The sequence below is a fragment of the Oncorhynchus nerka genome, linkage group LG21 (assembly GCF_034236695.1).
Source record: "Oncorhynchus nerka isolate Pitt River linkage group LG21, Oner_Uvic_2.0, whole genome shotgun sequence".
NCBI classification, from domain to species: Eukaryota; Metazoa; Chordata; class Actinopteri; order Salmoniformes; family Salmonidae; genus Oncorhynchus; species Oncorhynchus nerka.
In genome coordinates, this window is record NC_088416.1 from 62,609 (window position 1) to 74,050 (window position 11,442).

Here is an 11,442-nt window from a genome sequence, read left to right on the forward strand (position 1 = left end):
AAGAAGTAACACGCAGCCACTGTTCTGAGGGCAAAAGGTGGTGAAACAATATTAGGAAGGTGTTCTTAATGTTTTGTCCATTAAGGGTACACTTACAGCTACTGGATAACATGACTACACCAGATAATAGCCTAGTAGGACTCAGATGAACACATTGTGCAATCCAACAGACCACGTGGGTGCAGACTTTCACCAACTCAAGAATTAAAACATCTCAACAAAAATCATCAGTAATAGAAAGATATCAGCTGTCCCAAATTGTACCCCATTCCCTACATAGTGCACTACTTTTGACCAGAGCCCTATGACTGCACTAAATAGGGAAAATGGTGCCATTTGGGACAAATACATATAGCTCCACCTGTCCTGTCTTCACTGGGGCCAGCCAGTCAAGTAAACTAAATAAATGTTTATTTTTAAGGCAATTTCAGCAGAAATGTTGCAGTTGGGGAGGTTCAAGTCCCTAGTGAGACACCATGGTAGAATGATTATTTATTGAGAAAGATGGGTTGATCTGTGGCTGTCTGAAGGGCGGAATTTACGAGTGTTGAAATAAGTATATACAGAAATGTACAGGGCAAATGTTTGAGGTCCTCCAATCAGGGGTGAGGGTGGTATGTGATTATTTTATATTTTGCTTTTCGTTATTTATGTTTTGTGGTTTGGCTTCATGCTGTGAGCGCTGTGTGTGTGCTGGTCCTGGTATTTATGGGTGCGCTTTCCTTCATGCCTGCCTGCGAGTCGGGTTTAGTTTTTCCAGCCCTTGGAAAATCTCTTTGGGCCGGGGCCTTGCCTTGTTAGCCCCTCGGGGCGGCTGGGGGTGAGCACACCCTCTGACCAGAGCACCCTCTGACCAGAGCACCCTCTGACCAGAGCACCCTCTTACCAGAGCACCCTCTGACCAGAGCACACCCTCTGACCAGAGCACACCCTCTGACCAGAGCACACCCTCTGACCAGAGCACACCCTCTGACCAGAGCACCCTCTGACCAGAGCACCCTCTGACCAGAGCACCCTCTTACCAGAGCCCAGAGCACCCTCTTACCAGAGCACTCTCTGACCAGAGCCCAGAGCACCCTCTGACCAGAGCCCAGAGCACCCTCTTACCAGAGCACTCTCTTACCAGAGCACTCTCTTACCAGAGCACTCTCTGTGGGAGCAGACATTTGTATTGTCTATATTGTTGATTTAAAATAAGACATATACAAAAAAAGTCTGGTAAACTATAAGACAGACAGTCCATAGATACAGCACTGGGGTTCAATCCAGATAGCTCTGTACTGTACATAGCTACCACGGATAAATCAAATCAAATTTTATTTGTCACATGCGCCAAATACAATTTTACCTTACTGTAAAATGCTTACTTACAAGCCGTTAACCAACAATGCAGTTAAGAAAAATATTTACTAAATTAACAAAAGTAAAAAATAAAAGAGCAAGAATAAAATGAAAATAAAGGGGCTATATACAGGGAGTACTGGTACCAAGTCAAAAAAACAATAACATGTGACGCCCACAATGGCGTAAAGAGGAGGGTCACAGTGTCTTGTCTTCCAGAAGTTAAGGAGTGATTTCATTTCCGGACAGATTCCAGGGAAAGTCAAAGTAATAGGGGTTAGAGAAGAGCCTCAAGCCCTTTATGTCTGGTTAACATTCTCCCAGTCCCCCTGCTCTGTTCTGCGGTAGTGCTGGGGCTGTCCTCCAGGGAAGACGCTGTCTGAACTGGGGTGCTCCAGGAGGAACTGGATGGTGGACTTGATGTGCTGGACAAAGTGTGGTGGCTCAGCCGTAGGGGACGTGGATAGGTACTGGTCGGGGAAAAAAACAGGACGAGTAACATATCACAGTGTGTATACTGATAACATACTATGCAACATTCATTGTATCAGTGTTGACAGAAACAGGGCTATAACACATTAGAGGTTGTCAATAAGCTTTTAAAGGGACATACAACTAAAGTTCTAGTGATTCTGGGATCAATATTAGTAATGTATTATTTTCTTACACCTTACCTTTAAGATGGTGTCATCGTCTTGCGACAGCCAGAAGGAAATATCCAGATTCGGGGACCACTTACATGGGCCTATCTTCACAACTCCTTTGTTCGAGTCATATATATCAGCCATCTGTGGAGAAACAATTACAATGTTATACGACTGTCTGATGAAGTGTAGTTAGCAACTCACGTATGGGTTCTATCCAGACACTCCACAAGCCATTCAATGTGTCATCTTTGATCTTTCTTCATATTGATCCTTCAAATAGTGTCAGAGATGATGTGCAAGAGCATAGACAATATATCAGTAGACAGGAATTCTAGTTCTACTTGACAAATTTGCCAATCTGATGCATAGTGGCTCTATGACATCAGCCTATTTAAGGTTCTATATCTATGCGCATGTCTCTACCTGGCCCCCAGTGAATGTCCGTGCTGATCGCAGCTCCTCCGCGGGTCCTTTGTGAGGGAACGAGGCGGGGAACACCTCCCCTGTTTTAATATTTATACCTGCAGACAAACAGTTAATGCCATACTATAAACTGTCTGCTACACAAAGGTGAATTGATTTGCAGTGTAGATACAGTACAGTACCTATGCCATGCACACCCGGTCTGTGCGCTCCGTCCACTAAGACGTCATTCATCTCTGCAAGTGGAAAAAAGAGAGAGAGCCTCGAGATAAGTAGGGGCAGAGTCAGATATACAGAGAGTTGGGCCAATGAGGGTTTCTGTCTGAACGTTCCGAGAGCGCCACTTCCTCCTCCATAGCTGTTGCTAAGTGACAATTGACACTTCCACGTTGTGCTGTTTATTTCAGATAGTTTTCAAAACCTATGAAGATGTCCACTGCAAGTACTGTAGTTGGAGCGAGCAGTCGCATCCGCACTTCGGTCTGCACTTCGGTCTGCAGGTAGTATAACTTTTCATTACATTATAGTACAACGGTATGATTTGTCTAATCTTAGCAATTTCTTCTTAGCTAGCTACATAGCCGTCTTTGTATCAAAGATAATTGCGTAATTATCGTATTTCGTCGTCCTAACGTATCTGCCCAGCAGCTAGCCAACTAGCTAACGCCCACCGTCTACATAGCTAGCTACATAGCCGTCTCTGTATCAAAGATAATTGTGTAGATAATTGTGTAGTCTAGAGCGATTTTCTAGGTTACCTAGCCAGCTATTGTCGTTCTTTTAACGCAACGTAACGTAATCAACACTGCTAGCTAGCTAGCCAGCTAGCCCCTGAATCAACAACGCAGCCAGCTATTTGTCGTCCTTAACGTAGGAGACACTGCTAGCTAGCTAACAGCTAGCCAACGTCTACCGATTAGAACTCAACAACCCGGTCGCATTCCGCCTCGCTCCACAGGTAGTATCACATTTTCATTTCATTTCATTACAGTACAACGGTTTGATTTGTTTGATCGTAGCTAGCTACATAGCTAGCTACATAGCCGTCTCTGTATCAAAGATAATTGTGTAGTCTAGAGCGATTTTCTAGGTTACCTAGCCAGCTATTGTCGTTCTTTTAACGCAACGTAACGTAATCAACAACGCAGCCACTGCCAGCTAGTCTACAAAGTCAACAACGCAGCCACTGCCACCTAGCCTACTTCAGCAGTACTGTATCATTTTTAATCATTTTAGTCAATAAGATTCTTGCTACGTAAGCTCAACTTTCTGAACATTCAAGACGTGTAGTCCACTTGTCATTCCAATCTCCTTTGCATTAGCGTAGCCTCTTCTGTAGCCTGTCAACTATGTGTCTGTCTATCCCTGTTCTCTCCTCTCTGCACAGACCATACAAACGCTCCACACCGCGTGGCCGCGGCCACCTAATCTGGTGGTCCCAGCGCGCACGACCCACGTGGAGTTCCAGGTCTCCGGTAGCCTCTGGAACTGCCGATCTGCGGCCAACAAGGCAGAGTTCATCTCAGCCTATGCCTCCCTCCAGTCCCTCGACTTCTTGGCACTGACGGAAACATGGATCACCACAGATAACACTGCTACTCCTACTGCTCTCTCTTCGTCCGCCCACGTGTTCTCGCACACCCCGAGAGCTTCTGGTCAGCGGGGTGGTGGCACCGGGATCCTCATCTCTCCCAAGTGGTCATTCTCTCTTTCTCCCTTACCCATCTGTCTATCGCCTCCTTTGAATTCCATGCTGTCACAGTTACCAGCCCTTTCAAGCTTAACATCCTTATCATTTATCGCCCTCCAGGTTCCCTCGGAGAGTTCATCAACGAGCTTGATGCCTTGATAAGCTCCTTTCCTGAGGACGGCTCACCTCTCACAGTTCTGGGCGACTTTAACCTCCCCACGTCTACCTTTGACTCATTCCTCTCTGCCTCCTTCTTTCCACTCCTCTCCTCTTTTGACCTCTCCCTCTCACCTTCCCCCTACTCACAAGGCAGGCAATACGCTCGACCTCATCTTTACTAGATGCTGTTCTTCCACTAACCTCATTGCAACTCCCCTCCAAGTCTCCGACCACTACCTTGTATCCTTTTCCCTCTCGCTCTCATCCAACACTTCCCACACTGCCCCTACTCGGATGGTATCGCGCCGTCCCAACCTTCGCTCTCTCTCCCCCGCTACTCTCTCCTCTTCCATCCTATCATCTCTTCCCTCTGCTCAAACCTTCTCCAACCTATCTCCTCCCTCCTGAATCCCCCCCCCTCCCCCCTCCTCCCTCTCTGCAGATGACTTCGTCAACCATTTTGAAAAGAAGGTCGACGACATCCGATCCTCGTTTGCTAAGTCAAACGACACCGCTGGTTCTGCTCACACTGCCCTACCCTGTGCTCTGACCTCTTTCTCCCCTCTCTCTCCAGATGAAATCTCGCGTCTTGTGACGGCCGGCCGCCCAACAACCTGCCCGCTTGACCCTATCCCCTCCTCTCTTCTCCAGACCATTTCCGGAGACCTTCTCCCTTACCTCACCTCGCTCATCAACTCATCCCTGACCGCTGGCTACGTCCCTTCCGTCTTCAAGAGAGAAGAGTTGCACCCCTTCTGAAAAAACCTACACTCGATCCCTCCGATGTCAACAACTACAGACCAGTATCCCTTCTTTCTTTTCTCTCCAAAACCCTTGAACGTGCCGTCCTTGGCCAGCTCTCCCCTATCTCTCTCAGAATGACCTTCTTGATCCAAATCAGTCAGGTTTCAAGACTAGTCATTCAACTGAGACTGCTCTTCTCTGTATCACGGAGGCGCTCCGCACTGCTAAAGCTAACTCTCTCTCCTCTGCTCTCATCCTTCTAGACCTATCGGCTGCCTTCGATACTGTGAACCATCAGATCCTCCTCTCCACCCTCTCCGAGTTGGGCATCTCCGGCGCGGCCCACGCTTGGATTGCGTCCTACCTGACAGGTCGCTCCTACCAGGTGGCGTGGCGAGAATCCGTCTCCTCACCACGTGCTCTCACCACTGGTGTCCCCCAGGGCTCTGTTCTAGGCCCTCTCCTATTCTCGCTATACACCAAGTCACTTGGCTCTGTCATAACCTCACATGGTCTCTCCTATCATTGCTATGCAGACGACACACAATTAATCTTCTCCTTTCCCCCTTCTGATGACCAGGTGGCGAATCGCATCTCTGCATGTCTGGCAGACATATCAGTGTGGATGACGGATCACCACCTCAAGCTGAACCTCGGCAAGACGGAGCTGCTCTTCCTCCCGGGGAAGGACTGCCCGTTCCATGATCTCGCCATCACGGTTGACAACTCCACTGTGTCCTCCTCCCAGAGCGCTAAGAACCTTGGCGTGATCCTGGACAACACCCTGTCGTTCTCAACTAACATCAAGGCGGTGGCCCGTTCCTGTAGGTTCATGCTCTACAACATCCGCAGAGTACGACCCTGCCTCACACAGGAAGCGGCGCAGGTCCTAATCCAGGCACTTGTCATCTCCCGTCTGGATTACTGCAACTCGCTGTTGGCTGGGCTCCCTGCCTGTGCCATTAAACCCCTACAACTCATCCAGAACGCCGCAGCCCGTCTGGTGTTCAACCTTCCCAAGTTCTCTCACGTCACCCCGCTCCTCCGCTCTCTCCACTGGCTTCCAGTTGAAGCTCGCATCCGCTACAAGACCATGGTGCTTGCCTACGGAGCTGTGAGGGGAACGGCACCTCAGTACCTCCAGGCTCTGATCAGGCCCTACACCCAAAAAGGGCACTGCGTTCATCCACCTCTGGCCTGCTCGCCTCCCTACCACTGAGGAAGTACAGTTCCCGCTCAGCCCAGTCAAAACTGTTCGCTGCTCTGGCCCCCCAATGGTGGAACAAACTCCCTCACGACGCCAGGACAGCGGAGTCAATCACCACCTTCCGGAGACACCTGAAACCCCACCTCTTTAAGGAATACCTAGGATAGGATAAAGTAATCCTTCTCACCCCCCTTAAAAGATTTAGATGCACTATTGTAAAGTGGCTGCTCCACTGGATGTCATAAGGTGAATGCACCAATTTGTAAGTCGCTCTGGATAAGAGCGTCTGCTAAATGACTTAAATGTAAATGTAAATGTAAGATATGCAATTTGTTAACACCACAACACAGTACAGACTTGGATACACCCCGAATGCGAATCAATAAAAACATGAAATTCTCTCTCCTGCTTTGCTTGTTTACAGGAGGTTATTTCATAGGAAATTGTCGGAGGAGCTCTCGTATGGTTACATCACCAAAACATCAAAAATAAAGGCACTAACATGGCAGCCGTTCGATCATGGCCCCTGTGCTAACATGGCCCCTGTGCTAAATTGGCAGCCAAACTCTACATATATAGCTCTGGGTTGTATAAAGAAAAACAGGCTGAGAGAGAGAATATAACAGAGTGGAAACATGTACCTGTGATGCAGCAGGTCTCTAGGTGAATATCCTCTTTCTGTCTCTGGAAGGCCGCTGCAAAACACAATAGAAGGGTTGTAGTTTCTCTATGCAGCCTGATAATGGTGTTGCTACTGTGGCAGTTGCATTCAAACAGGAGGGAAGAGAAGGAGATTCACGTACACAACAGGTTAAGGCTGAGTTTGTGGGACGTCTTTGACTCATCATCAAAACCTCCAACGAGGTGGAGCTCCAGCCTGAAGGAAAAGAAGCAAGGGGACAATTACGTAAGTGGGGGGGTGGGTGGGTGTGTGGGGCGTGGGGTTATCTCTTACCTGCCCTCCTTGGCAGGGTCCTTGCTCAGAGATGTGACAGCTTTGACGATGAGGGGAACCTCACTCCACGTGCTGGAGCCATCACAGTGAGCAAGGCAAGCAGCTCCACTTCCTACAAGATGGTACAAATGCAGACATTTTATTTTATTTCACCTTTATTTAACCAGGTAGGCTAGTTGAGAACAAGTTCTCATTTGCAACTGCGACCTGGCCAAGATAAAGCGTAGCAATTCGACACATACAACAACACAGAGTTACACATGGAATAAACAAAATATACAGTCAATAATACAGTATAGTATAATACAGTATAATACAGTAGAAAACAAAAAGTTTATATACAGTGGGTGCAAATGAGGTAAGTTAAGGAAATAAATAGGCCATGGAGGCGAAGTAATTACAATATAGCAATTAAACACTGGAATGGTAGGTTGGCAGAAGAGGAATGTGCAGGTAGAGATTCTGGGGTGCAAAGGAGCAAAATAAATAAATAAATACCAGTATGGGGATGTGGTAGGTCGATAGATAGATGGGCTGCTTACAGATGGGCTATGTACAGGTGCAGTGATCTGTAAGCTGCTCTGACAGCTGGTGCTTAAAGCTATTGAGGGAGATGTAAGTCTCCAGCTTCAGAGATTTTTGCAATTCGTTCCAGTCATGGGCAGCAGAGAACTGGAAGGAAAGACGACCAAAGGAGGAATTGGCTTTGGGGGTGACCAGTGAGATATATCTGCTGGAGTGCGTGCTACGAGTGGGTGCTGCTATGGTGACCAGTGAGCTGAGATAAGGCGGGGCTTTACCTAACAGAGACTTGTAGATAACCTGTAGCCAGTGGATTTGGCGACGAGTATGAAGCGAGGGCCAACCAACGAGAGCGTACAGGTCACAATGGTGGGTAGTGTATGGGGCTTTGGTGACAAAACGGATGGCACTGTGATAGACTGCATCCAGTTTGTTGAGTAGAGTGTTGGAGGCTATTTTATAGATGACATCACCGAAGTCGAGGATCGGTAGGATGGTCAGTTTTACGAGGGTATGTTTGGCAGCATGAGTGAAGGATGCTTTGTTGCGATATAGGAAGCCGATTTTAGATTTAATTTTGGATTGGAGATGCTTAATGTGAGTCTGGAAGGAGAGTTTACAGTCTAACCAGACACCCAGGTATTTGTAGTTGTCCACGTATTCTAAATCAGAGCCGTCCAGAGTAGTGATGCTGGACGGGCGGGCAGGTGTGGGCAGCGATCGGTTGAAGAGCATGCATTTAGTTTTATTTGCGTTTAAGAGCAGTTGGAGGCCACAGAAGGAGAGTTGTATGGCATTGAAGCTCATCTGGAGGTTAGTTACAGTGTCCAAGGAGGGGCCAGAATGGTGTCGTCTGCGGAGAGGTGGATCAGAGAATCACCAGCAGTGAGAGCAACATCATTGATATATACAGAAAAGAGTGTCGGCCATAGAGATTTGAACCCTGTGGCACCCCCATAGAGACTGTCAGAGGACCGGACAATAGTCCCTCCGATTTGACACACTGAACTCTATCAGAGAAGTAGTTGGTAAACCAGGCGAGGCAATCATTTGAGAAACAAGGCTGTCGAGTCTGCCAATAAGAATGTTGTGATTGACAGAGTCGAAAGCCTTGGCCAGGTCGATGAATACGGCTGCACAGTAATGTCTCTTATCGATGGCGGTTATGATGTCATTTAGAACCTTGAGCGTGGCTGAGGTGCACCCATGACCAGCTCTGAAACCAGATTGCATAGCGGAGAAGGTATGGTGGGAATCGAAATGGTCAGTAATCTGTTTGGATAGGATAAAGTAATCCTTCTCCCCCCCCCCCTTAAAAGACCTAGATGCACTATTGTAAAGTGGCTGTTCCACTGGATGTCATAAGGTGAAAGCACCAATTTGTAAGTCGCTCTGGATAAGAGCGTCTGCTAAATGACTTAAATGTAATGTAAAATGTTTGTTAACTTGGCTTTTGAAGACCTTAGAAAGACAGGGTAGGATAGATATAGGTCTGTAGCAGTATGGGTCTAGAGTGTCACCACCTTTGAAGAGGGGGATGACCGCGGCAGCTTTCCAATCTTTGGGAATCTCAGACAATACGAAAGAGAGGTTGAACAGACTAGTAATAGGGGTTGCAACAATTTCGGCAGATATTTTTAGAAAGAGAGGGTCCAGACTGTCTAGCCCGGCTGATTTGTAGAGGTCCAGATTTTGCAGCTCTTTCAGAACATCAGCTATCTGGATTTGGGTAAAGGAGAAATGGTGGGGGCTTTGGTGGGTTGCTGTGGAGGGTGCCGGGCAGTTGACCGGGGTAGGGGTAGCCAAGTGGAAAGCATGGCCAGCCATAGAGAAATGCTTATTGAAATTCTCAATTATAGTGGATTTATCGGTGGTGACAGTGTTTCCTAGCCTCAGAGCAGTGGGCAGCTGGGATGAGGTGCTCTTATTCTCCATGGACTTTACAGTGTCCCAGAACTTTTTTGAGTTGGTACTACAGGATGCAAATTTGTTTGAAAAAGCTTGCCTTAGCTTTTCTAACTGCCTGTTTATATTTGTTCCTAACTTCCCTGAAAAGTTGCATATCACGGGGGCTATTCGATGCTAATGCAGAACGCCACAGGATGTTTTTGTGCTGGTCAAGGGCAGACAGGTCTGGAGTGAACCAAGGACTATATCTATTCCTAGTTCTACATTTTTTGAGAGAGGCATGCTTATTTAAGATGGTGAGGAAGGCACTTTTAAAGAATAGCCAGGCATCATCTACTGATGGAATGAGGTCAATGTCAGGTCGTTTAGAAAGGCCTGCTCGCAGAAATGTTTCAGGGAGCGTTTGACAGTGATGAGGGGTGGTCGTTTGGTTGCAGACCCATTACGGATGCAGGCAATGAGGCAGTGATCGCTGAGATCTTGATTGAAAACAGCAGAGGTGTATTTGGAGGGCGAGTTAGATAGGATGACATCTATGAGGGTGCCCGTGTTTACTGATTTGGGGTTGAACCTGGTAGGTTAATTTATAATTTGTGTAAGATTGAGGGCATCAAGCTTAGTTTGTAGGATGGCCGGGGTGTTAAGCATGTCCCAGTTTAGGTCACCTAGTAGCACGAGCTCAGGAGATAGATGGGGGGCAATCAATTCACATATGGTATTGAGGGCACAGCTGGGGGCAGAGGGTGGTCTATAGCAAGCGGCAACAGGGAGAGACTTGTTTCTGGAAAGGTGAATTTTTAGAAGTAGAAGCTCATATCTTGATGCTATCATAGTATCTACAAACACACATTACATAGAGAACTGCAGTACCTGTGTGTCGCACCAGAACTAGGTGGCAGGTGGTTGCATCATCAGAACCAAGGACAGCGACAGAGTCTGGGGAAACAGAGGGACACATTTCGTGATGGTCGTGGAAACTGTGCCGCGGATTTTTAGATACAATTTATCAGTGTAGATGTAGCCTTTGGACGCAACAATATACTATGTTAAGCTAGGCTGACCTATTGATTTAACTATAGGTTTATACTCACTGTCCGCTGGTGTTGTGGCTGCAAACTCTCGTTGCTGTATGTATAGGAGGCACTTCGGGTCGACATCTACAACCGGCGTGGACCGAAATACTCGGGCGTTTTCCTATGGTATAAAATAAAATGTCAATATAGCATGAAGAGCAAGTGATTTGTTACTAAATGGTGATTAATTCCAACAAGGACAACTTGCTTACGACATGACAGCTGCTAGTTTTATTGGCTAAATAGTCAACTCACCGGTAAATAAAGGATAAATAAAATAAAATAAATACAAATTGTTTGCTTGGCTACTCCAGTCAACTCACCTGCAAATGCGGATATCTGGCGAACAAATCGACTGTCGAACCTGGTCGTTCGATTCTTCTATTTTGTATTAGCAAAGGCATTTCTTTCTACAATATAAATCTACCTAATATAATGTCATATTTATCTTAATGAAACATTAAAACTAGACCTATTACACAAGACAGATGGTTAGCTAGCTTGCATTTCCTGGATCCATTTTCTTCTTCTTTGGTAGGCTTTCTCCTCAAGAACGTCACTCACTGTCACAAGATGTATTACTGCCACCAACTGTACACAAGTATTATTAGGGCATGAACGCTATAAAATGTAAATGTAGGCTACGCCGAATTCTCCATTTGCCCTACGCTCCTTTGACACGAAACGTGCATGTTGTTTATGTCGGGTTACGACACAAAACCTTACGTCCACAGGGAGGGAGTGACTGGGGGAGTTGACGTGACGTGATGTGA

The 11,442-nt window shown here is 46.8% G+C and overlaps 1 protein-coding gene across 1 annotated transcript; it reads right to left on the bottom strand.

Moving 5' to 3' along the window:
- Positions 1-1,300: 1,300 nt before the first annotated feature.
- On the bottom strand, positions 1,301-11,434 carry LOC115103659 (protein N-terminal asparagine amidohydrolase-like). Its single transcript, XM_029624502.2, has 10 exons — positions 10,993-11,434; positions 10,688-10,790; positions 10,467-10,532; positions 7,167-7,278; positions 7,015-7,088; positions 6,853-6,906; positions 2,594-2,647; positions 2,412-2,509; positions 2,016-2,129; positions 1,301-1,811 (listed from the first exon to the last, which is right to left on the bottom strand). Exons 1-10 carry the CDS (start codon positions 11,071-11,073, stop codon positions 1,641-1,643), a joined length of 927 nt encoding a protein of 308 aa, XP_029480362.1. The 5' UTR covers positions 11,074-11,434; the 3' UTR covers positions 1,301-1,640.
- Positions 11,435-11,442: the final 8 nt, after the last annotated feature.

Bases quoted from the DNA above. Each gene is read 5' to 3' on its own strand.
- LOC115103659 (XM_029624502.2), bottom strand. From the start codon at position 11,073: ATGCCTTTGCTAATACAAAATAGAAGAATCGAACGACCAGGTTCGACA. The intron at 6,907-7,014 runs GTACGTGAATCT...TGTGTTTTGCAG, and splicing joins ACTCAGCCTTAACCTGTTGT to CGGCCTTCCAGAGACAGAAA. The intron at 2,130-2,411 runs GTAGAGACATGC...GTTTCTCCACAG, and splicing joins GGACATTCACTGGGGGCCAG to ATGGCTGATATATATGACTC.